Consider the following 26,647-nt stretch of genomic DNA (forward strand, 5'->3'; position numbering starts at 1 on the left):
GGGTAAATATATATATATATAACTCTAAAGGCCCGTTATAATTATAAAGGCCAATACTGAATCTTGAAACTTTATCGGTTCTGCGGCCCATTAAATTATTTTAAGTGTCAATGCGGCCCACTATAATAAAATGTTGGACATCCCTGCACTAAAGGTTAAAAGTGCACCCTGCTAGGGAAACATAGGCAAATCGGGGTGTATATTTGATTTTGGGGGGATTGGGTTTGTTCAAAAAAGTCACAGGTTCACTAGCCCTACCTTTTTACAAAAAAAACTTTTACCACTGACCTAAGGACAGTCTAAAACATTGTTGCCTACATATTCTTCATAATAAAACTAGTTAAATTTTTGTTGACAACATTTAATGTGGTCTTATCCTCTTTGGTATGCATACCTGTGTTTAAGCAAGAGCTTGTTTATTTGTATAATTTACTAAAGCATATAAACACACACTGGAGCTGCTCTTAAGCAGCAGTTTGCCCACAGCATTGAAGGAAGACAGGAAAAAGGTCCACACATAGGTGTTATTTTAATGCGAGGAAGTACAATTTACCTAGCTATCGAACATGCCCTGGGGACATGATTTTGCCTGCTGTGGAAGGATCAACGCTTTTGTGCTTGTTGAGGAATATTGGGCTGTAACATTACTCATGTGTTCGGAACTCCCAGTGTAGATTTACTCAGACAAAACCTGGTAGATTTATATGCTTAGTAGTGTCTTAATAACTTGAATTGAAATATTTTGCTTATATTAGATTGCTAGCCGAACAGAGAGTCCAATGAAGTGATTAAAAAATATTGTCTTTTTGTTGGTTATTTTTCGCAGAAATGAAATTATTATCAGTTACTACTTGGATAAAACATGTTTAATATAGCTTATCAGACTAATTTTAAGTAAGTGAAGACAAACTTAATATTTGTGAATCATGGTAAAGCCTATGAAAAAAAGTATGGTTCATTGATATAAGGACAAAAACACAAAATAGTTGTTAAAAACACAAAATAGTTGTAAGTCTTGGACTTGGTATATATCTATACAGAACTTAAAAAAGTTAAAATTGGATAAATTTAACCAAATAATTTCCTGCTTTTGTTTTAGGTTTAGTGCAGCTTGATTGGAATTGTGTAACATCTCTTGTCTAAGGATTTATAACCCAGTGATGCCAACAGATCAATATTGGTTATTAACACCTGGATAAGCAGAGAATCTCCACCTCAATTGTGTGTTGTTGTGTGTGTAAAAGCATGCAGATATATGAAGGACAGCCTCTCATAATATATGGGTTGTGGATATAGTAAAATTGTCCCAGACCCCTTTGATGGTAAGTAGAAGGTGTATTTTTCATAACTAAAAAAAACATTTTTGTATCTTGCTACATTAAAAAAGTTATAATAACTGACAGGTGACACCATTAACCAAATATCACTGTCATGTTTTTCAGAATTGAAACCAAAATTAATGGTATGTAATGATAATGAGCTACCACTGTACAGCTCAGTTGTATTATATCAATTTATTAACATGTGTACACTATTAAATTTAAAATGTAAAAATTGTTTTTTTAAATAGGTTATTAATGCGTATACTGCCACTTTTACAATGTTTTAAAAGTCACAAATTAAACATAACAACACATTCAAACGCAGGGAAAAAGGAGGCCCAGTACATTCAGTCGGGTGACACATTCAGCAAAGGGAAAGGAAAAGGCGGCCCAGCCTCCAAGCAGGCTTTCCTCAATGGCGACGAAAAGGGGAGACAGTCCAACAACAATAATAAGTGGGTGCACGCCTATCGCTTGACTTATGGGCCTTTTGTGTTTCCCAATTTTATTTTCCCTGTTACCTGGCAGCCGCTCCCACAAACCTTTACCCATTTATAAGACTTGTGTGGCTCCCTGTTGCCGCTGCATCGAGCCGTGATATATACGCCTTACGATGCATTATTATTAACGACGTTGTCCGCCATTTCTAATCGTGGCATAAACCACATACAAAGCAATATTAATTTGCGAAACATTTACAAATTAAAGCATAGATTTCTGGTAGATTAATCTAGTGCTTCTGAATTAGCTGACATGTAGGCAGAGCTTTATCTATTAAAGTTTATTGCGAATTTGCTCGGTGGTCAGTTTATTAAGGAGGGTCTACGTGGAATACGACTACACCGGGTCGAAAGCCACCCGCTCCGTAAGAAATATGTCTAATTCAATTTGTTCAGTACGATCAGAAATACGTTTTGTTCAGGGCGATCGCAAAGTTTCGCACCAAGTTCGATCCACGCGTGGTGGCCAAGTACGACATCAAGGCTCTGATCGGACGCGGGAGCTTCAGCCAAGTGGTGCGCGTCGAGCACAAGGGTCTCCGGCAACCTCACGCCATTAAAATGGTCGACGTAAGTGCCACGCTGCAACCGTTTGTTGATGGACGCGTTTCTGGCTCTGGACAACTCGGTTAATGTTGGCAAAAATATTGCTGTTAATTGTGTCATTTTACTTACTCATGTCAAGCTAAAATACGGTTTTATTGTTTTACTACTAGTTGGTATCCCCAAAAATAAGGGGGAATACACGTTGGTTATATAGTTAGTAGTATATGGCCACGTTTCGTAAACCGGTTTCCGTACTTTTGTGTTGCCCGCCATAACGATAAACAGAGTGGTTCATCAAGTTAAAAATGACGTTTCGTTCGAACTGACGAAACAATATTATGATTTCGCTTTCAACAATGTTGTTTTAAAATCTCGGCACAACTCCAATTAGGCCATTGTTCAAAAGTATACGTGGTAAATATGTGAAAGACGAAAGGTAGTGAACACTGAACAGTGAATCACTTTTGCGGTTCTCCCTGAAGTCTCGAAGATTAGAACAAGTTTACGCAGATCAAAATTGGACTTCATTTCTGGTTTGGTTCCGGAGCGATTACATTCGGGCGCTTATAATCTCGTTGGCGCTTTTTATTTGACTATTGCCGCTTTGCACGCAAGCCGACCACAATGGCGCCTCTAACATTAACTGCAAGACAGGCACTTTGCAATACAAATCTAACGTAATACTCTAAGAATCTTGTTACATGATTGCACTGCCGATAATGTCTTTTCTGATAAAACTATCACTTACAAAGTGCGATATTTAATACACTTAGCGCGTTTCCAGCTAGCTTAAATTCGTATTGGTTTATACTTTTGTACGATCTTAAGACTGTTTATAAAAACAGATAAAGTTCTTAACTAATTAAGAACTACTATTATTGGCATTTTAACATGTTTGCTTTTTGTACAGAAACTGTCGCTCCCTTATAGCCGAAATATGTATTTCTGTAAAACTTTAAGAAATGATTTTATGTTTTATCTGTTTTATAAACAGTCTTAAGATCATACTGACTTGAAAACAAGAATCGTTTTTTTACATTTTATTGTCTGCGAGAGATTCCTTACTTCCTAAAGCGTTTCAGCTACTTTTGTACGTGTTGAAGGACTGTTATGTTCATTAAAAACACCACGCTTGTGTTTCTTGTTTCCATAGCTTCAAACTAAAAAAAATTGCGTCGCGTTAAACCACCTTGTTCACTTCCAGGTGAAAAACAAAGAGGGCCGTGACGTGTGTGACTCGGAACTGCGCGTACTCAGAAGAGTTCGGCATGAGTACATCGTTCAACTCATCGAGGTCTTTGAGGTGAGACGCCCGATGCTCGACCGCTTTTCAATGACCAATACAGGAAGTCTGCGCTGGTCGTTGAATCGCCGATTAGCCAACGAATTTCCTTTGGAAACGGCGCCACGCTTGTTGTTTTCGTTCAAACCGCCTCCGTTTCGCCTGAACAAACTTGTTTGCTGTCCGACGTATTTCCACAGGGTGCAATAATACCCTTAAACAGGCACTACGCGTCAAAGTTAAAAACCAAGAATACTCTCCAGACCGTAAAATAGCAAATTGACGCTTTTGTGTTTATCTTTAGGACTATATTGTTAAGCTTTTTCGTTGGCTAAATGCAGATCACTTTTTTGCGTTTTTGTAAGAAAGTTTGTATAACAGATAACGCCAGTAAACGCAAATTCCTATTCCCCAATAAAGGCCGATTTGGCGCTTCTCCTCGTCCAAAGGTAACGAGGCGCGATTTGTCCGACAACCAAATTGTCCCGGCGCCGATCCGATCGCCAAAGCAGATGCACTTTCAAGTCTTGACGCATTTCGATGCAACTATAGCAAAACCGCAAATGGAGCCGCCTCGCCATTCGCCGCCAGGCTGGAGTCGTGGCGCGATAAGCTAACACGATTGAAATCTACCGAGTAGAAAATGCCAAGAATAAACCTCTTGCAGCCATGTATCGATAATAATTTAACATAAACAGTCACATATTTCCTAAACTAGCGTGCCATGATTCGAAATTTAATTGATATGATCTATCTATTCGTACTGCTGTCACAACTTTTCAAATTGACGGCGACAATTTTGATTCGGGACCCATGGGTTGAGAACACTGCCGTAAAGTGTTGGATTGCTCCTGAATCGCTCTTGTTTGTGTTCGCTCGTTTCCAGGCGCCAGACAAGGTGTACATGGTGATGCAGCTGGCCACCGGGGGCGAGCTCTTCGACCGCATCATTCAGCGCGGCAGCTTCTCGGAACGCGATGCCGTCAAAGTCCTCCAAATGATCTTAGAAGCAGTACGCTACCTCCACTCGCTGGGCATCACGCACCGCGACCTCAAGCCGGAGAACCTTCTCTACTATCACCCCGGCAACGACTCCAAGCTCCTCCTCACCGATTTCGGACTCGCTTCCACCCGGAGGTCGGGAGACGACGCTACCATGACGACAACGTGCGGCACGCCGGAGTACATAGCTCCCGAGGTTGGTTTTGCCTGATAGGGTGTTTTTTTATGATGCGTTTCGCTCGACGCAAATATTTAGGAAAAAGTGAAATTCACTACACTTTTGCAGACAGAAAAAAATATAATTTTCGGACTACAAAAGGAATATCTTTACATTAACAATTCCATAACTTGGGCACACTATGCACGGATCTGTAATATAGCTTGATAATGAATTGCAAGTCCAAAAGGTTGCGTAGATCTACGTCATCTGGATTATTAAGACGTTTCGATACGAGCTTGTATCGTCTTTAGTTAATGTGACTGAGAAGTAATTCAAGCATCTGTTATAAAAGGTGGGACGCAATTTTATAGTTTCTATAATGTATAGATACTTTCATAACTGTAAACCGATTTTTTAAGCCAGTCGATTGTGATATCGATCAAAGTGATAATGTCTTTGACTTTTTGTAACACGAACTTGCGAACGATTTGAATCTTATCACTTGCTTTAAATTCTGGCGCGACTTAGTTCGAATTAAGCGGCTGAGAAACCAACCCAAATCCGCTTTGGCCAAAATCCCTTCGATGCTCAATCCAGTCAAATCATATCCATTCCACACGCGCTCGCCACACACTCGGTTAAAACGCGGCGTCAAGTTACAGCCGAGGTGTCAAAGCAAGTGTCGTGTCGCATGTCGCCGAAAGACTTCCCTTGTCCACAAACGCCGCGTAAACAAAGGCGGTATTGTTACGGAGACAATCGCCGTCGCTTACCGACCGCCGGGGAAGTGTGAATCTTGTCACCTCGTCGCCATTGTCTTGGCTCGCGACCGGTTGTCAACGAATCCACAACCCCGTTCCCCGTGGGCGCATCTTTGTGGAGTATATTTTTTGCGACTTAGGCACGCTTCTAAATTTGTTGGCCTGTCAATTATATACATTGAAATGCTGGATCGAGCATGTTTGGCTGAAGATGTTTACGGCGCACTTTTATGCTGTTTTTTTTTAAGAATTTTTTTTTCACCAGGTTTGTTTGACACCTTTATCGATTGCCTTATTATTAGCAAAAAGTTGTTCTTCCATTCAATGCCCTTGTTTGAATAATAATAAGTCAATACGAAAATAAACCTTACACTGTTAAAAGGGGCTTTTACTTCGAACCATTTTCGTCCTACTTTTTGCCCTTAACGTCGCTGGTGTCTACGTAGTTTCATTTGGCTATTTTCAGTCGAAAAGCTTAATTACTTCCTTGTGCGCAATATGCTTAGTAACAGCGGTCTAAGAACTAAAAAAGTTACTGTTGCACCTGCGAAACAGCATTTTGAAGGTCACCAAACAGGAAAAGAGAAGGAGCATTCGGGAGCGCCGTCTGTTTACCAGCGATATGCGTCCCGTGCCGCTCGAATCCCGCAAAAACCAAAATCGCCGCTCCGTCGCTAATCAAGTTTGCTTCGGGCGCTAAATTGTGCGCGCACATAACGCCACCCGATACACGATACACGCCCTATGCTGATCGCCTAGTATCGTCAAAACATAGAAGAACCTTTCCGAGCCTGCGCGAATTGTTATCATGAAGTGGCATCGCCCGTTTTTTTTCAGCGCTCGAATTATTATCGGCTGGCGCTCAAAATTATTTTCGACCTTCAATTATCTCGTCCGCGCTTCGTACCGAAACGAAAATGGCGGCTGGCTGATTTTGGCGTCTGCACATCATCAGATATGTGGCATATGGCAAGAAGGCACATTCCGCCTCTAAAACATGTTCCCGAAATATTTAAAAAGATATTTTTAAAATAAATTAACACCTATTTTCGAATTTAGTAAATCCGAACTCGGAAAGATTAATATCAATTTCAAATTTGGCATGTAATTAACTTGCCTATTCGATTTTTATTCTACATGTCTTAAACAAATATTGTGTTTGTTCAGGCTATTTTATGTCATTTATACTATAATAAATACAATTAGATGGCTTCGTAATATTTCGTTATTTTTTGTTCAATCAAATATCAAATATAAAATAATTTATCAAAGCGCTTAATGTTATATAAATACAGCTATTCAATCTGTCTGTTTTCATATGCATTCATATACTCGGTCTTTGTGAAAGTATGCTTTTTCAGTTCGAACACCACTCTTGACCAGCATTCAACCATGAAAGACAATCCCGCCGCAGAAACAAAAAATGCAACGAGTTGTTTTGCCATCCAGGTGCTGCTGCGCCGTCCGTACACCTGCTCGGTGGACGGCTGGGCGCTGGGAGTGATCACTTACATTCTGCTGAGCGGCACGATGCCCTTTGACGACGAAAACAAGGGAAAACTTTACCGTATGATCGTCAGGGGAGAGTACAACTTCAACGGCGACGTGAGTCGGACTCGTTTAAAATTTTTAGCACCTGTGTTTTTAAAGCGTTCTCTGGTCTACCGTACAAAAACAACAAATCTAATCTGGCAGAGGTTCAAACGCTCGAATTCGCCCCTTATTGCCAGTTTAGTTGTTTTGTTTGCGCAATTTTGCCCATCTATTTTTTAATTATCGCTTTTCGGTTTGATTCTCGCCAATCGCTTCAAATCGTTTAACATTTTTTCTATTTAAAACCAATATTATCAATATACGTATTGTATTTTCTGGCTGTTGCTGTAAATTTCGCCCGGTTGGTTAGATTTTACACCCGGCCGAGATTTTTTAAATTGGAGTTTTTTGTCAGTGTTAATGTGCCTTTCTTTACACACCTGATTGTAGCCGCAACAAACGCTAAGATTAACGTTGTAGACAATACGTTGGTGACTCAGTCCTGCTGTAAATACCAAAATAACCGCAGCAGTGTTCACTTTGGGGCATGCTTAAGGAAGTTGACATTTTTAATGTAAAAAAAAAGTTTTAATTTTTACTTTGGCCTTAAATAATTCTAATAGAATTATGTTACATGTTAAAAGCTTGTGTTGCTTATTTGCACAACTTAATACAACTCCTATCACGTTGTTTACAGAAGTAAGATTTAGGTTAGGTCATTCTTACGTTAAACAAGTAAAAAACTTTTTATTATCTTATTACATCGAATCCGACGCGCGAAATATTCCTCGCTGAAATTCTTTAAAAATATTTTAATCTTTCTTTTCGGGTCGATTGTGTAATGAAAGTATTTCATTAAAATTGAAGTTTAATTTAGTTTTCTGGGCACCAAAAAAGGGATCCTTGGGGCAGGTTATTCGGTTCTCGCGGTTGACGTAACCATGAGATTTCTGAGGGTTTTTTTTGTTTTGAATAATTCTTTGCAAAACTTCCAAAGAGTTGTAGAAAAAAGATCGTTGTTGTGATTAAACTGTGTCTGTTGACGCACTCGTACAGGTTGTTTTATAATATCAGATCGCCTTTGTTGAAACCAATAACATGATTTTGATGTAAGCTCAAGTATCACCCAATTATTAATCATCGGCCTTTGTGTCCGCGAGAGTCTCAAACCACCTTATCTGTTTGCGAATCGCGTCATATTAAAACGGAAAGGTCCTGCCGGTCAGTTTAAATCGAACATCGGCGATTCGGAAAAATTCCGTTTGATTGCTGCCTACGCAAGGTCACCGCGGCGTCAAAATTTATGGCGTTCTAACCTAACAATGGGCTTTGTTGAAAATGGTGTTTGTTTCTCCGGCAAGGCTGTAATTTGTTCATTGTTTTACGTTCGTCGATAGCTTATAATTGACGGTTGGGAAGAGATTGTCGCACGATTGGAACCTACGCGCATTATCTAACTACCTTACTACCTCGTTAAAAGTTTTTACTAACAGTGTGCTTCATTTTCGTGCCTGTTCTAATTTCACGGTCCTCCGAGTTATCTGATGCTGCACATCATTACAAGCTTATAGAACGACGTCAATGTTCGTAGGAAAGACAAATTCCTTGTTATAAATAGCTTAAGTCGGTTGCTAGTGCCTCTGTTAAGACAATAACACCCGTCACATAGTTAACTAAATTTATGCCATAATAGTCCGACGATGTGTGAATTATTTTAAACGTGCTGATCGTACAAAAACCATCTTAATTAGAAAATTCGATAAAATCAATATTTTATAAGTTTTAACGTCGCTGCTTAATCAAATTATCAATATTAGGATTACGTCAAGAATTCTGAGGGGTATGCTTTTACTCAAATTGATTGGAGGTATATTTCTGATTGTATGTTATTATTGATTAATTTCATTCGAGGAGGTATTAATTACCGAAAGGATTTATATTTTTATGTTTGTGGTAAGCTTATTTACATAAACGCATACCAGATGGAGCACGAAAAGGCTAAACTTTTGCAAGATTTCTTGTATTTAAATTAGTAGCCGAGTAGTGCAGCTTCACCGCTTCGCCCTACTCGTTGGCGAGGCGACCGCGATGCGTTTAGTGTCAAACGAAGGGCGTCCTAATTTGCATTCGTGTCCAAAATTTGAAGATAAAATTTTCGGTAGGCATATCCCTACGCAAACCCCTTCCCATACGCACCCCCTAACGGTAAAAAACATCGTTTCCAGCATTAGCGCGCAACTCGCGGAGTTTTGTTACGAGCTGAACAAGACACGCCAAGCAAAGAGCGTTTGCTTGCGCTTAAACATATTTCGTGCTGATTAGATTTTCTGCCCAGAGGCTCGCTTGCCCTCGGGCTGTCTTTCCGCCGCGAAAACGTGATCGTGGCTTTGGCGCCTCTGTCCTTTTAGCAGGCCGAGCAGATAGCGCTCTGCCATTGTTTTACCAAGGCGAATTACGCCCGGTAATCGGCTTACGGTCGTAAGACTCCGGTCAACGTTGTTGCGAATTTATGCTCCCGTACCGTTCTGTTGTTCGACGTCAACTGGAATGGCGCGCTATTTATGTTTTTTAATAATGCTATCGGTCGCAATTATTTCAACTGTGCGCGTTTGCAAGGAATGAATCGCTTGATATTTTTTTTTCGCATTTTCAACAACATAACTAATAAATCGGCTTTGGATAAATTAAAAAAAGCATTTGATTTGTTGCAAAGACACACAACCGTAGATTTGATGCTATAAATTAACTTGTAATTCTTCGACTTGGGAGGTCGTAAGACTTCCATTTTTTTGTCTTTCTCGTTGATATCGCCTGTCAGCTTTAATCAATATTGAGTTGATTGTCAAACTAAAAATAATGTAAGGTGCAGCTATCTACAAACGAATTGGCGCCTAAGCTAAGTGCAGCATAACGTACAAAAACACAGTTTGGTACGGCAGTAGACTTCTTATCGCTTGAACATCGCCAAAGCACCACGGTCGAAATGATTGCCCTTGGCGCCTCACGGTTACCATTATAAAGTAAAGCAGGTATGTTGTACAACCGACTGTGGGAAACCGTTCGCCTTGACCGCTGTTTGCGTTCCATTGAGTATCGTTGACGAACGAAATACACATAGCAATTTACATTGACGAATTTATTCTCGATGGCATTCCTTTCACACGTTTTCATTGCAAGTTGTCCAGCAAACCAAGTTACCAGCAACGTCGAAGCTGGTTTCCACTTACTGGCGAAAAACAAGTGAAAAGCACCCGATTGTATCTTTCCATGAAAGGCGAATAATCGGCCGTTTCTGCGCCTCCGACAAGTTCTTAGAAGGTTCTCTCAGACATGTTTTTGCAACCTTCGCGTTCCAACACCCTCGACAACGACAGAGTTAAGCAAACAGTGCACTCTTGTATATTAATAAGGTTGTTGTTTTGTCCAGACAGCTATACTGTTTACTTACGATTTTAGTTTTGAGATTAAAAATATTTTCCGAAACTTCTGCCTTTGTTCGAATAGCGAAAAAGCGATTCTCTTTGAGTAGGATTAATGTACGTTCTGTCGTTCTATGCTTGGTATAATTAAAAGTTGCAAAAAAGGGTCTAAAACAGTTGTTCTAAAACTTGTTGAGCTTGCTGCACAGTAAAATGTCAAAACATTCGCGGCACACTTTCTACTAAACAACTTGACCATCTCCCTAAATAATCGCAAGGCAATATGTAAGTGTTATAATATTTTAATTTTCAAAATCGATAGTGTGCATTCAAGTCTAGCAGGCTTAGCTGTAAAGTAATACAAATAAGTTATAAGTAGAGGCACACTTAAGAATCTCTCGACTAGTGTGCGTGGCGGCACACAGTTTAAAAATTAAACTGTATAAAATATTGTCTTTTTGCACGCCGTTTCGTTTTTTTTTTGCTAATAACAATCGAAATCACATTGCTTGCGCAGTAAGAGCGACCAATGCGTCACACCGGAAAGTTACTCCGCTTGTCTGACTTCTTCGCAGTAACCGTGTCTTCCTGCAGTAAACCAGCAACCGCAGTGGATTTGTTTGTTCAGCTACACTTAGGCTTGAATTTCACATAGATAAAACCGGGATTTATGATTTGCACGCGATTTTCTGCAGTTGAGTAAGTGCACACAATGTTCGCTATTGCAGAATGCAGACTTTAAGACAGCTTTAGTACTATCTATAGCTTTATCGCTAAAAAACTTTTTGTTAGGAGTCAAACCTATGGTACAGCCGACAAGAAAATATTTCCTGTTTGATAAATGTGCGATGTTCCACTTTCCGTGCGTTTACACCTGTAACTGTTAATTTAGCCGTGGCCTCAAGTCTCCCAGCCTGCCAAGGACTTCGTTGCCGGCTTCCTGACCTTTAACCCCGAGGAGCGACTTTCCCCCTCGAAGGCCCTTAAGCACCCCTGGATTGTCAACCACTCGGTACAGTCCAACAAGAACCTTCACAGGTGAGTGGTTAAAATGTGTTTAGACTTTCAGACACCGTCAAAATCTATGCTTTACCCACTGGGGACAACTATACCATTTTTGAAAGTTGTGGTGCGCAAATTATTTGGTTAAAAAAATGATGAATTTTTGCTGCGTTTTTCAACGTTGGTTGAATTTGTGAACGAAAATGTTCTCTTTTTTCATGGAAAATTGTTCAAATACCACGGAGACCTTCTTTTTTTCTTACTTGTGTTCGCTGTATCGCTTCCACCTTTTGCTTTCCACAATGACAACGCATTTCGGCAACGGTATACTTTTCGCGCCGCAACTCATAAGCCTGCGGTTCGCATCCGACGCTTGGCACGATTTTAATTCGCGGCGTATGAATGACTCGTAAGCTTTCGCCAGCGCACATAATAATCATTGGACGACACAACCGGCGCTTTATTGTGCTGATAAAAATGCCTCGCTTTCCTGCGGGTAACGATCGGGCAGCGCTGGATTAAGCTCTGGACTGTAAAATCAGATTGTGGTTTGGTTCCCGGCCTACAGGCCTTCATTATATCGCTGCCGGCTACGCCAACGAATATTTATTTCAGTCTAGACAGAAATAAACCTATGCATCGTTCGCGCGACCAGTTTTAATGTCAACCCTAATTTTGTACGACTTTTCCAACTCAAACTGGTGTGTGTTGGTTGGGAGACAATTTCTAAGCAAATATTCAATTCAAATTATTATAATAAATGATCCTTTCTACAATGTTTGGGAGGAGGCCTACTTTTTTACATATACTTACACTGCTACAGATATCAGAAAGTCGAAAACGATCCCTTTGTTGATCTTTGTGCAACAGTTTAGATTACCCTTCCAAAGTTTGTCTTGTGATGCTCTTGTTTCCGAAAATACATCACATTCACAAACAAACATATTTCTTCATAATCGAACCTCATGATTTTTATACTACATTGGACACCAATGTAAACCCTTTATAGACATTAAAAAATACTACTTCTGTCCTCGTTTATATGTTTAACTTGTTTTCATTGTTTATTCAATACTGATCCATTGCGCTTTTCGGAGTCTGAAATGGCACCAAAGTAGTCTGGGAAGCCGGCCAAAGTAAACCTTCGGCGCGAAGTTCCGTATTTTTACCGAGCTCTTGTCGCCGCCGCCTTTGATATTATGTGCATTTGCGTTCGTTTATTTTCTTTCCGAATGGCGAGACTGAATTTGTCCCGGTCGTTTTGTTCGGGTGCCGAAGATCAACAATGTGCCACCTTTTGTCCGCGCTTTGATTCCACTGGTTTGCTGCCTTTCAGCTTGCGGCATGTTTTTCGTGTCTCGGCAAGTGCCGATCGTGTTGCGATGTGCATTTTTGCGCACGGCCGTCTAATGCGAGTTTAAAGCAAAAACATAGTGACGTCCAAGTAAGCTCTGTTGACGCCGAGATGTCACAGATTTACCGCGAGCTTAAAATGTTTTTCGTGATTATGAAAAAAAAAATGAATAAAGAGTTATTCGAAACGTTCAAAATGATACCTACTTCGATACTCTTATTACGGCTTACTACAACCTTCACCCATTATGCTCCAAAATTGTTTTATAGTTTTTAATCAACGCATTGAATTTAATGAGATAAATTCACTGAAGTCTAAGTACTAAAAACGCAAAATACACGTATTATAACCACGTTTAATATTAAACTTCCTTGGCGTTTATTATAGGGGCCGAAACCTTTTCTTCGGGGTTTATCTTATAACTTCAATGTTTTGCTTGTCTAACCAGCGCGTAAAAACATAAGAAAGTTTGCGTAACACGCTTATCCGCAGGTCAGTGCTGCTATGCTTGTGCGCCATATGACAAACATAATCACATCCATTTAAAGTTTGGCGACTTGTGATCACCGTGTTCGCAAGCCTGCGATTTCCCTCTCAAGAACGCGATCCGAAAAAGTCGGTGCACCAAAATATCCCGCAAAAAGTCCGCGATTTTAGCACGGTCAACGTTTGTCTGGTAAGGTGTTAAGGCATTTAATTGACCTTCGCAAAAAACAGACGGCCTTTTTTGCTTTTAGTGTGTTTTTGCGGTCCTTACTGATTTCTCAAGAATAAACGCGTTGATTTGTTTTCTTGGCCTTCCTGTATCTCAGCCTTTTCAAAGCACCCTGTCTTAGGTCTTTACCGATTTACTGAAAACACATTCCTCTCGTGGTTTTCTGTGCTGGCCAACGCGATCAACAGCCGTTGATTTGTAGCATAATTTACGGTTTTTCTTCGAACGCATTACCCAAATTTCGTGCATGATTTTTCAACGTCTCGTTAGCGTTGTACTTTGCTCCTTTAAGACGTGTGTACAACGAAAAAATAACGCCCATTGTTTTCTCGGAAACTCTTTGCCACCTGCAACTTTTTAGACTTACTTTTCAGCTCTGACTTTCCAGTAGGCTGTGTTTAAAATTGGGGATTATCATAGACATGCTGTACAGTGTATCGTGTATTTCATCGCTCTTAAGCATTTCCATTTGTCAAAAGCCAAGTCCCGTCCCGGCGCCCCCAGCGTTCCGTTGTATAAACAACTCGCCGTCCGCAAACCGCCACGGCGTTAAGTTGCAACAACACCGGATTTACGTTCCACGGCGCTTCATGGAGCCCGTATAATCGTATAACCATTGCTGCATCTCGCTACGTGTCTCTTTCACGGCTAATCGGCTTACCCTCTCGTCGTTAAACGATATACGGAGCGCTATTATGTGAATTTTTACGTTTTTGAAGGCTGTGTTATATACAATAGCAAATGAAAAGCGCATGGAAGAACCCCGTTTATTTTGATCGTTGGGTTCACTTGGGGTCTTATAAAGTTGTAAACAACCTTGTCGGTCTCGTCATTTCGCAGAAGCGCCGTGCCTCGGTGCCTTGTTAATGTTGGCTGTGTCCAGCTGTCCATCATAGCGGTAACCTTGAGCAAAAACACCAACGGAAGGTTAAATATTGTTCGATTCTAGTTTGCGTCACTTGCGCGCATTGTATATGGTTGGTGACAACAAAGTCTTCATTTTGAGTTTATCCAAAGCTGATGGCGTACTCCTCGTTTGCACCGCTTTCCTAAAACAGAAACGAGGATATTATCTAATTCGGCGATGCACAAGTTGTTTAAGCAGAAGAAATACGCATGAATAACTGTAGCGAAGTATGTTTGTTGAACCACTCATTTTAACAGGCTGATTTTATTTATTGAACGCTTTCTAATGGATGCATTGCGTAAAACGCTTCCCTTCCAGTAGGTTGTACCCATATTGTTTTAAATTACTTGTAAAAAGGCAACCGTTTAAGTAAAATAGTTATTTTTACTAAATAAACCCATCGTCACACCTACACAAAATGTAATAATAGCACGAACGAGAAATCTTAGTAATTATCAGACTTACTTCATTTACATACAAAATTGGCGAATCTTTTTATCGCCCATTACATAAAACACTTGGTACTTGTCGTCCGTTAGTGCCAATTTATTGTAAACCTACATTTACAAAGCACCGTTAAAATTATACCAACAAACATGACCCCATATATGTCTTTGTAAACGTTACGAACTAAATTAAAAAGCAAATATTTCCTTTGACGGTTAATAGCTTTTTGTCTCGAATCTCGGTCAGGCCTTGTCTAATCCGATTGGATTGCCTTGGCATTTGACGTTGGAGTATGTTTTTCTTCCTGGTGGCGCCGTACCGGTCTACGACATGTCCTTCTTACGCGATATAAAACCGGCAAAGCCGTGCGGTCTTATTTTTGTCTTTCTCCTGGCAATTAGCGTCGGTCGGATCATGAGATCGACTTTGTTTATTTATTTGTTTGCTTGAATTTGTCTCTCCCGATGGTCTGACGGTGGACCTTCACTGGATTAAGGGCGGTTGGTTGATTGGTAAGCGGATACTTATGCAGCCGTTAAGTTATATGCACATATATCAAAATAGACCGGACTTGTCAACGTTGAGAATTAGTGCAACTTTTTTACGATTTAAATTTTCAAAACAATATTGGGTAACATTTGCGATTGATAGTGATATCTAGAATTAATAGGTAATTTACCTCAAATGTTTTCAATAAACGCGCGAACAATGTTCCTGATATTTATACGAACGTTTATTGTAAAACATATATATGGCATATACCGTATTATTTGATCACCACATATTGAAATGAGATTCGATTTTCCTTACATTTTGTGACGTCTAAAATTATTTACCCGTAATGACGCAATTCCTACTATTTTAAGTTAATTTATGAACGCCATTGTTCTCCGATAGTATAACTTTTGTTGGCAAAATATCGAAGTCCTTTCTCTCGCAACGCGATAAGTTTTTGCGTCACTATTGCACGTCGATGCGTCATAGGTTCATTGCGGCGACGACTGGAGCTTGGTCGTGCGAAACTGGTGGGTGGGACCCCGTGTGTACATTCCCTTTATGTCGCAACCTGCCGTTATGTCCCGGGGTTTGCTGTTCACTGTTCACTGTTTGATGTTTCCCTTTCCGCCTTTGCTTGCCACTTACCTTGTTATTGGATGCGGTTGGACGACGGTGCCTTTTACTGACGGGTGCACCACTAACTGGTTGGTTAACTGATATCTAATGTGTTCTGTTTGACTTCCTGTGTTGAATTCATCATTAAGTGAGATGCGACTTGGGGGACACGAGAATATTTCTTTACTAGGAAACTATTGCAAAACCCTAATATCACGATCTTATTCACCCACCAGTTTAACTCAAATTTGTGGTTTTCTCTATGACCTCACAGAACTCCCCTGTGACGTTGCGTGACGCACTTTTCTTGAACGTTCTAGAATTATTTCCCAGTTAAACATTCATAAAAACGCACTAACTTCGTTCATTTTAAGCAAATTGACTTTGATTTGTTTAATTGAGTGTTAGTGCATTTGCCTTTTTGAATAGCTTTGTAAAACAAAAAACAATTATTCTTGCTGGTAAGCAGGGGGTCACGAGTGGTAAAGGCCTAAAACAGGGAGACCACAAACTATGAAATGAAATATTTCACGTCCATTCTGTAGATATAGCTTTAAGCAATATTTCTCTGGTTCTTCCGTGCTTCGTGTTTTTGCTGGACCAATGTTTGTCCAACTCTTTAATTGGCAGCCAACTGGCGTTAGTCGCGCTAATTTTCTTGGAAGCTTTTAAGTTTTCTGTCGCAGCATTTACTCAACCCATTTGCCGATTAAGGTTGACTTAGAGTGGCAGAGTTGCACCTGTGTAGCCTTATAATAATAAAATGTCGTGCCAAAATCCTTTGTGACAAGTGAATGTTTCGCAGGTAAGTCGCGATTTAAACTTTCAAGTTTTGATGTGACAGCGATCTCTGCGATTTGAGTTAATTCGCTTTTTAAGCGAGTTCGCCATTTTGCTATATTTCTTTTTTGCTATTCTTATTCGCCAGCTTGTTTTGAAGCTGCCGAAAATAGATTTTCATAACGTCGCATGGTTTCCGCTTTGTTGTCTCCTTTACGAAAACCTGGAATTATCTGGACGTTTTATAATTATATATATTTTTGGCTTGAGCAGCTTAGCATGAAAATAGATTTCTAAATAAAACTGTCTTTGACCTAACGTTTCCTTAGAGCGCATCGGTCTAATGTTATTGCAGATATATCCTAATCTTCTCTTAGTTGGACGTTTAAATATGTTTCCTTATATAAAGAAATTAACCCTACTTCTATGTCTGTGATTCCCAAACGGGGTGCCGCTGCACTCTATGTCGCCGTTTGCATAAGATATTTTTTATTGCATAAGGGTGCCGAGAGATATTTTAGATTCTTTAAGATTCTAATTTTTGCTATATTGATAATTACATCAAAAAAATGTCTTTTCAAAAAAGATAGTCAGGGTGCCAGTCTATTTATCATTACTGTATAGGGTTCCTCATGCCAAATATGTTTAAAACCGCCGTCAATGCCATGAAAAATAAGCGTTTTTGCTATCCCATGCGCTGTTTACGGTTTCGTTACAATTTTGTTAAGACGTGGATTGGAATGTTGAGCAGCTTTCGAGTTTTGAGAAAATGTGCGAGAATCAACACGATCGCCTTTAAATTTCGCTTGTTTTGTAAGCACCTGCGAAAACAAATCCCCAGCGCGAAGCACGAATTGTTCGTTCGCCTCCACTCGCAGTTAGCGGTCGCGAAATCGGCGCAACGCCACCCGCCAAGCAATTGAACCTAACTTGTCCGTGGGATAATTACGCTACAACCGTGGCAATCGATAGGTTTTGGGCCAACTGGCTTTTTCTTCTGTCCTAAATATTCGACTTCTTTTATAAGCTTCACGTTGCTTGCGCTGTCCTAATTCCAGAAAGAGCGAAATCTGTCATCCGCGTACCGCAAAACAATAAAGATCGTTGCGTGTCTCGCGCCTCTTAAAGAATCGAATATTGTCATTCCACTTATCGTCGGCAATAACCTAGCGAAAGCTGTCAGTTTGCGGGAAAGCGCACCAAACGCGGTTTCGTGCCTGTCCGAACCGGTTTGCGGTGGTTTCGTGCCTGCACATTATTGCACAACCTCAGGTAAACCAAGCCGTCGAGCCTGATTATAATTCCGCCCAGAAGCGAACTACCATTGTCGTTCATTTAAGGTTGCCTGAATCTGGGGCCACAATATTAATTGCGTATTATTTGCGGACCATGCACAATACACAAGTTAAACAATGTTTCGGGCCAGGGTTTGTACCACTCAGGTTTGATTCGAGTAAGTTTGTGTCTGTCTTGAAATACATATGTCGGCGTAATTTGTATATAAATTACTCAAATTTCAAGTTAGGTGAAGGTAGAAAGTATCCTCTAAAGAATTAAGAAAATTCATTTATCAGTTAATTTTAACAGTACCCATTGTATTCGCAGGTCGATTTCACAGAATCTGTTGAAGCGGGCTTCGTCTCGGAACAGCAACAAGTCGGCGCAGTCGGGCAGGTCGTCAAAGTCCAACAGGTCGCTGCGATCTCAACACAGAAAGGTAAGCGTTCGAACAATTTGAAAATTTCCTTTACGGTTTTAACGTTGCGACATAATAATTTTAATGAATTAAATTTATTGTCATTTGGTATATTTTGGTGGTGGTACATGTTTTTGGCTAATGTGTAAACGTCTTATTTATTTCGTTAATCTGACGGTTTTAATGTATTTTTATATGTTTTTATAAACCATTTTAAACCATTTTATAGCATCTAAGACTGGTGGTACGAAGTCGTGAGACGTAGAAACACAAATCAAATCCCATAAAGAAGAATAGTGTGTAAATGTTTAGAACTCACCTTTTTATTCGTCAAATATCAAATAAAAATTCACTTTGCCAATATTATCGTGCTTTATTGTACTTTACAGCCGGTTTATTTAATCGTAAATTTGACGCCGTTTTCTGTTTTCCGTTCCAGGTTAAAGCCAAGGAGTTGGACGAACTGCTCAAGAAATACAACTACTACCAGTAACGCATGAGAACTTATCCACATCCCCAATCACCACAACTATATTCAAACCGCCCGGCTCCAAACCAACAATGAAGCGGATTCATCACTGGGTAGTGCTGACATACACAAACCCCGACACTTTCAGCCTCCTAATACGAGAAGCAATGACGTTGAAGTCGTTTAAGCGACACTGCTGCCCGCCAACGTAAACACCGTAGCATAGTGTGACGTCAACGCTACGTCACGAAGGCGCAAAAGGCGCGAGTCGAGTTTGTTTAGCGACCCAATAAAGTTTGCATAGCGACGATGTAAACCTTATTCGTGCCGATGTTGTTTTGCGATTAAGCCGTCGCTTCCGCTTTCCATTTGATTTATCCACCAGATGTGGTTGCGCAGTGAGTGACAATGACACAACTTTTTTGAGTTTTGCTTATTCCCTGTCGCATTCATTCGTAAAATAATCCGGTACTGCATAGTGCATAATACAGTTTTAAGGGTAACCGCCGTCAAACTTCTTCTTGTTTTTTAAAGCCCGTGTTATTTCGAAGTTGCGCCAAATTACGTGCAATACGCCCTTTGGACCTCTTTAGCCGAATGCACCTATTATTGCAAAACCGATACAAACGCAATCAGAATCGCCAAACACTTGTTAACGCCCAACAGAATTTGCACGGCCACAATAAAATACACGCACCCTACTTTGCCGACAATCATCCAACTTCGTACAGTTTCCGACTTCCATGCTTTAAAATAGACTTTTACCTTCGGACGCTTAGATTTGTGGCTTATTTGCGCCCTTATGCCGCTAAAAGGTGGACTCTTTTTTCAGAAACAGGCATGACCTTGCCGCCATTCCGATGGAGCAATGCCGCTATTGTGACGTCAGTACATTTGGTCGCCATTTTTCGAATTCTTCCCCTGACGTGCCTTGATCTATTATAGTTCGCGCGACCTTTTTACGTCCTTAGATTTGCGTTTTGGACTGTAAGCAACGATTTTTCTGTTGCTTTATTCTGCGATATTCGTCACCTTGACACTGCTTTTGACTTAGGACTCCATTATATACCAACGGCATAAAGATAAAATTGAAGTGCAATAGAAATTGATAAATTTATTATGTTGGGAATGCATGAACGTTCAACCCAACAGTACTACAGCCTCAAATAAATCCTTTGCGACTTAACCAAGTTCGTTAAGCGTTGTGGAGCCAATTTCTAAATCCGCCCAGCAAATGTCCACAGAAGCCACATTTTGTTGTGTTTCCGAAGGCTTTGTTGCTTAGAAGAAAACGTTCGACTGTTTGCTGCACCTGGACAAATGCCTGCTGTTTTCACTATTTGAGTCTTCGAAGGCGCAGCTGCATCTAGCCTAAGAATATTTACCGCGAAATTGGAGTGATTATGCGTGGCTACCCGTAGCTCAAGTGCTATGTAACGGTTCAAGCCCAACACGTCGCTAACGCTTCAATCGATTTGAACCTATATACTGATATTATCGGCGAGCTTTAAAGATCAACCGGCAGTTCCGAATCAGGTCGTGTTGCTTGAGCTGTGCGTCTTTTTAAAGTTGATCTAAATCCGTTAGCAAACATCTCATAGGTAGATTGTCTTAGCGTGTCACTTTCGAAAAAAGGCAGACCTCGAAAAAGAGCGCCATCAAAAAGTGAGGCTTGTACTCTGGCTCGTCCACTTAACGCATTCCTAACAGCCAAATTGCACCGCGCACTTTTGGCGCCGAGCGATCCTTGCCCGATAAAACTGCATCAGAAAGACGACGAACGCCGGAAGGCTGGTATCGCAAAACAACGCGAACCCTATGGTGTTATTCTCGTCTGACGGCTGCTTTACTTTTCCGTCAGAGCTTACTTGTGTTTGACGCGCATTCCAATGTCGTCGAGGTTAATAGAGCTGCTACTAATTCGGCCAATCTCGTTACTGTGACAAGAAACTATAGCTCCTGCCAAAAGTCCAATTATCAAAACCCAACGGTAGAAACAAATGTCTGCCGCAGACCGCTTATTAAATTTCGATCGAAACATAAACACCCCTTTCAAAACCGCCCGGTTCAGTCAGATATCGCTAAAGTGAATATTATCAGTCGCTCTTTTTCTATTTATAATGCTTGTACGTCTTACTGCGAACGATTAAGGGTCGCATTTGATCTTTCCACCTTATTCAATCCAATACAACTCGGCGTAAATATTTCGTACAAGATACGCACTAGCTTATATGTCATGTTGCCAGCCAGGATTTATACCTGTGGTGTGGAGCAACGTTTGCCGGGCCATTCTATGTGGACTGCGAACGTGGGTTTTTACAAAATAATAATCTTGCTTATAAGCCTATTAATTTCGTTTTAATTGTAATGTTTGGTGGCGAGAATTTACGATACACGCAGCACCTGTTTTATATTCGGTATTTTTTGTGCACTTATAGGTATTAAAATAAAGCCCCCTCCCACCAAAAAAAGTCGTAATACAAAACCGATTTTTGTGTCTGATCTGAGTTTGCAAATTGAATTTTATTGTCATCAGCTGAGCAGACTTTTTGAAAAATGTCCGGTGGTAAACGACGTTTCATTCTTGGTCCCAATAGGAACTGTTTGTGCGTACTTTTTTTGCCTTGCTGTCGTGTGTCCTGCAAAAAGCATCGTGCGACTGCATTTTCGTTATTCGTCACTGTGATGTGCGGTTGTGTCGGCGGTTAATGTTTTTTTTTATTTAATTTTTGTGCCGCTTTTATGCTACACCTTAGGCAGAAGGTGTCAAGGCTTTCCACTAGTTTTGTCATTTTTTATTAACTTATATACTTGTTTACAGCATTTTTTTGCATACTTACTCCTATATACACACATTCAGAAGTTGGTACTCTTGAAACCTATGGAAATGCTCATATTACTTTTTGTACTGCTTCTTATTACATACTTTCCGTAAGGCAGAACAGCCCAGTACCGTATCACCTCGGTGGCTTTAATCACTAATAATCCTATTTTGCTAATATTTTGCTTTCTTTTTTTTTGTAAAAATTAAACGAATAAGTTTTGCGTAATAGAAGTGCAATGGACTAGCATTTTTCTGCTGTGTCCACCTAATTTAAGACAACCGAAAATATTTGCATTAATCGTGAGTTGCACATTCTTATTGCTGAACGTAGAATACTGGCGACTATCAAGACTTATCTTGCGTATCCTAATTCGTTTTACAATTTTTTTTTCACTTTAAATTGCGTCATAAATAAGAAAAGTGTTTTACTTAAAATCGTACTTATATCGTCCTTTTATGTAAGTTCTGTACGTTACCGTGTATACTGGCCAGCTTGATTCCGTGCGATTGTATTTGCAACGTAAAATCTCCTTGTCCGCTTTACCGTTAGTTACTCGAAACTATACTTCTATTTGTTTTTCTTTCCTTTCGTGCCCGTGTCTCTACTTTTTGTTACTTTCTTGTAACATTTTGAGTATCATGCTTCTTGGATCTGTATGTGCTTTTTACCGTCGCGCGTTTATCGTTGTTCTCTTGTGCTTTATACGTTTAGCTTCATTTGCGACCAGCAGATCTCTGTACTGCAGGCTTGAAATAAATACGCGTTTACCCAATCCGCCCTTGTTTATCTTGTTTTATGATTTAATGTATTTAAATAGTGTGCGCTTTGCATACAAAATCAAAGCTATAGATGTTTCAATATTAACTAATAAGACCATGGCGATTAACCCGCGAAAATTGCATTCATTTGGTTTTAATTGGCAAAGTCTTCACTTTAGAAGACTGACTTGCCGCATTAGGCACATAAAAAAGCACACTTCTCGATTAAATGATGTTTATCACGAATATTTTGAAAACACAACATTAGGGTAATTGACTTCACAGCTGTAAGGCTGCATAGAAACCACGTCAATAGTAGCAAAACGCAAAATTGTTTATACGGTCCAGTCTATTACCATACAATGACCTTATTACAAATATGAAAGATTCGCAAAAACGGTAAAAATTTCGTAATGGATGGAAATTGCATTTTGAAGAAATCGATTTCACACGCTGCTGCCACTGTTATCACACATGAAAGGCGTAAGAAATAGTTTGACGAAGATTCGATTTTTATCTTTATCCGGGTCAAGTTGGCCAAAAAAAGAATAAAAAACAAGGATATTTACGGCACCTTTGAGCTGAATAGATTGTTACACGTGTGCGAAAGTTTACATAATTACGTTGGAAAAACGTTTATTTTTTAAGGGAGCCGTGTCCGTGATCCCCCTTAACCCTGAATCATTTTTAATGTAGGCTATATTTTTTGGTATTTTCTGTAATCAATGGGACACGGACACTACCTTTCGAGCGAAATCGAGAAAGTTTGTCCATTTATTAAATTAAACAAAGTTCCGCGGGCCACAAATAATGATGTTTCTGTTTCTGGCCACAAATCGCCTGCGGGTCTGGGTGCGAACCACCCTGCACCACATGAATGGAAAATTAAAAAAGCTAATAAGCAAGAAAAAAACTAAAATAAAACATCTCAATATTAGGTTTAAATTCATTGGGCTGCTACCAGATGTGCGTTTTTATTTCCTTGCGTTAATTATTGCAATTGTTACGTCACTGTAGCGGTAACTGGTCCGGTGGTTGGGTTGATGGCCTGCGCCTTAGCTAGTTTCGTAAAAGTATGGAAGTAGGAGATGCTGTGTCCCTGACGAGTATTATGCTACTTGTAAAATAAAAGATATGTAATTCCAATGTAGACATTGTTGCTTTATACGTCTTATTGTGTATTTTCAAAGTAATTCAGTGGGAGGAGGTATTATGTTTTGCAGTGTAGATTTAATTAAGATAACCGAGAGCTGTATGTATGAGCAATGTGCCGAAAATAGATAAAGGCGATTTTTCTCGCACGAATTATTAACTGACTTCCTAATTCGTTGTAAACAACGGAATACATTTAGTCCAATTTTTAATTACACATTCGCGCGAGAATTTGACTGGTAACAAAGGCCCTCTTCAACTACATGTTTTGTGACATCACGCTATGACGTATTTGGTGAACTCATACTTGATTGATCATAAAAATACTATATCTGGTGAGTGGTATCTGTTTGAAAGCGTCCCGATTGAAGCCAAAAAAAAACTACGGTACCACTAGAATAGATATAGATCCAACTTTTTTTTCTAAATAGTATTTTTTTATAGGATCACACTAAATTCAAGGTCTTCGATAGATCGATTAATCAGTAATGCAAACTGTTGCTACCAGGCATGGTAAAATAAATCAAAAACAGCTCCTCTGGTAATTGTAATTGTTAACCAACGTTTCGGCAACCTATACAAGACGCCGTCGTCAGGCACTGAACGCTCGTACAATAAATGGAAAGCGAAAAAAGAAAAAAGCAGAAACAAACGCGAGCAACGAAACGATAAGAAAATAATTAGCGACTGCCTCTAGTCCTTCAGCAGGTGCTTGTAGCATGCAAAGGAACATCACGTCAGTTTTGACGTCCATGGTGTTACCCTTCTTATGGATGTTCCACGATTCCAAAAATAATCTTTTCCTGTAGTCTGATTCTCGTGCTGTTATTGAAGCGCCACCAAAATCAATTTGGTGGCTTCGGGAAACAGCATGGTATGAGAGTGCAGACTTCTTTGCGTCGTTATTTGCCACGTCCTTTTGGTGTTCTTTTCGGCGAGTCTTGAATGACCTTCCGGTCTCGCCGATATAGACCAAATTACAATCCTCGCAGGGGATTGAATATACCACACCTCGTTGGTCAAAGAACTGATGGGATCTTTGGGGTGACTCAGAAGCTTTCGAAGAGTATTGGCAGGTTGCACACCAACCGCTATACCGAAGTCTCCCAACATACGTCTTAACACATCGGTTGGTTTTGGTATGTAGGGCAGTGTAACAAACCCATATTTTTTCACAAAACCAACCTGCGCAACAGAATTCGGCCGGTCGTGGAGCATCTTGTTCAGGTAACCGTTGGACTTCAGGGCTTCGTGTACCTTTTTAAGTTCCACCTCGCGCTCAATGCTGTTAGAACATAGGCGTCGGGCCTGGTCCTCAAGTGATAGCACGACACCTCTCATTTGGTAAATAGGGTGATGCGAACGAAAATTAAGATACCTGCCGGTACTTGTTGGCTTGTGGTACACTCTTGAACATAAATCACCGACAGGTCCTTGTGACTTGGACATCTAAAAATGAAAGGAGGTTTCCCTGTTGCATTTCCATGGTGAATCGAATACCTTGCTGCGCCTGATTAAGATGGTGCAGAAATAGTTCCACCTGATCTTTATCAATGACGGCAAATATATGTCGTCAACATAACGCCACCAGAACCTTGGTGGGTTGGCAAATGTTGTCAGGGCTTCTCCTTCCATGGTCATGTTGGCGACCACCATAGAAACTGGAGAACCCATCGCTGTACCCTGTATTTGGTGGTAACATTTCCCCCTGAATGTTAGAAACGCTGGCAGTAAACAAATTTGCAACCCAGTCACAACATCCAACATCCGGGAGCCATGGCGTCCTGTCTTTGAGGCTGTAGTCGGCCAAAATTCTGGATGACGCGATATCCATTGCCAATTCCACTGGTACACTAGTGAAAAGTGACACGACGTCATATGAGACCATAACCTCTTCACTGGACAGGGGAGACAATTGTGTCAACAATTTAACAAAATGTGTAGGGTTCAGAACAGTCCACTCTGTGTTTCCCACTAGCGGAGAGATGACTTTCGCTACGTATTTCGCCAAATTATAGGTTGGCGTACCAACGAACGAAATAACGACGCAAAGAAGTCTGCACTCTCATACCATGCTGTTTCCCGAAGCCATCAAATTGATTTTGATGGCGCTTCAATAACAGCACGAGAATCAGACTACAGGAAAAGATTATTTTTGGAATCGTGGAACATCCATAAGAAGGGTAACACCATGAACGTCAAAACTGACGTGATGCTTTCTGCATGCGACAAGCACCTGCTGTAGGACTAGAGGCAGTCGCTAATTATTTTCTTATCGTTTCGTTGCTCACATTTGTTTCAGCTTTTTTCCTTTTTTCGCTTTCCATTTATTGTACGAGCGTTCAGTGTCATTCAGCCTGACGAAGGCGGCTTGCATAGGTTGCCGAAACGTTGTGAAACAATTCCAATTACCAGAGGTGCTGTTTTTGATTTATATAATCAGTAATGTATTCCAAACGCTAGTACTGTCATCTTGGAGTTATTTTAGGTTAGACGTGTAGTGTACCAATGTTGTCTTCAGAAACCACTGTGGCTCATATAATGTGTGTAGGCCTATTGCCTCTGGCAATATCCCATTTTAAATTCTTATATAATATTTTTGAGTACTATGCAAGCGATCTGTAATATATCTTTATCTGATGATGATAAAAGTATGCTGCATATCAAAAAGTCTTTCTAAAGATGCTGTCGATTTCGCTGCTCAATTCAGCCTTCCTATTCGTATTTAAATCTTTTCACTGTTGGCAAGTTTAGAATGAACTCGTTGCAGACTAAAACAAACCATATCCATCTTGCTTCAGCGCAAATGTATCGCCAAAAATTTGCAGGCTGGAAATCTTTAACCAGTGGTTCTTAAACTTTATTTTTTTTATTGCGTTATACAAAGGAATAAAAATCAATTCG

General features: G+C 40.2%; 2 protein-coding genes across 3 annotated transcripts; one reads left to right on the plus strand and one right to left on the minus strand.

Annotated features, from left to right (window-relative positions):
• Positions 1 to 1,104: 1,104 nt before the first annotated feature.
• Positions 1,105 to 22,599, plus strand: LOC146160719 (serine/threonine-protein kinase H1-like). 2 transcript variants are annotated; one of them, XM_083383360.1, is made up of 9 exons: positions 1,105 to 1,322; positions 1,648 to 1,777; positions 2,245 to 2,392; positions 3,573 to 3,671; positions 4,537 to 4,848; positions 7,023 to 7,178; positions 11,418 to 11,563; positions 18,449 to 18,560; positions 18,979 to 22,599. In XM_083383360.1, the coding sequence occupies exons 1-9, from the start codon at positions 1,280 to 1,282 to the stop codon at positions 19,030 to 19,032; spliced, it is 1,200 nt and encodes a 399-aa protein (XP_083239486.1). In that variant the 5' UTR covers positions 1,105 to 1,279; the 3' UTR covers positions 19,033 to 22,599. The 2 variants fall into 2 exon arrangements, with proteins under 2 accessions (XP_083239486.1, XP_083239487.1); XM_083383361.1 differs by lacking the exon at positions 11,418 to 11,563.
• Positions 22,600 to 24,568: 1,969 nt separating this feature from the next.
• Positions 24,569 to 25,417, minus strand: LOC146160720 (uncharacterized). Its single transcript, XM_083384995.1, has 2 exons — positions 25,244 to 25,417; positions 24,569 to 25,192 (listed from the first exon to the last, which is right to left on the minus strand). Exons 1-2 carry the CDS (start codon positions 25,415 to 25,417, stop codon positions 24,569 to 24,571), a joined length of 798 nt encoding a protein of 265 aa, XP_083241121.1.
• Between the last annotated feature and the right edge of the window lie 1,230 nt (positions 25,418 to 26,647).

The sequence above is a fragment of the Ascidiella aspersa genome, chromosome 3, assembly GCF_963924565.1.
Source record: "Ascidiella aspersa chromosome 3, kaAscAspe10.2, whole genome shotgun sequence".
Lineage (NCBI taxonomy): Eukaryota > Metazoa > Chordata > Ascidiacea > Phlebobranchia > Ascidiidae > Ascidiella > Ascidiella aspersa.

Bases quoted from the DNA above. Each gene is read 5' to 3' on its own strand.
- LOC146160719 (XM_083383360.1), top strand. From the start codon at position 1,280: ATGGGTTGTGGATATAGTAAAATTGTCCCAGACCCCTTTGATG. The intron at 1,778-2,244 runs GTGGGTGCACGC...CGTTTTGTTCAG, and splicing joins CAGTCCAACAACAATAATAA to GGCGATCGCAAAGTTTCGCA. The intron at 18,561-18,978 runs GTAAGCGTTCGA...TTTCCGTTCCAG, and splicing joins TGCGATCTCAACACAGAAAG to GTTAAAGCCAAGGAGTTGGA.
- LOC146160720 (XM_083384995.1), bottom strand. From the start codon at position 25,417: ATGGGTTCTCCAGTTTCTATGGTGGTCGCCAACATGACCATGGAAGGA. The intron at 25,193-25,243 runs GTATTCGATTCA...TTTCATTTTTAG, and splicing joins TCTTAATCAGGCGCAGCAAG to ATGTCCAAGTCACAAGGACC.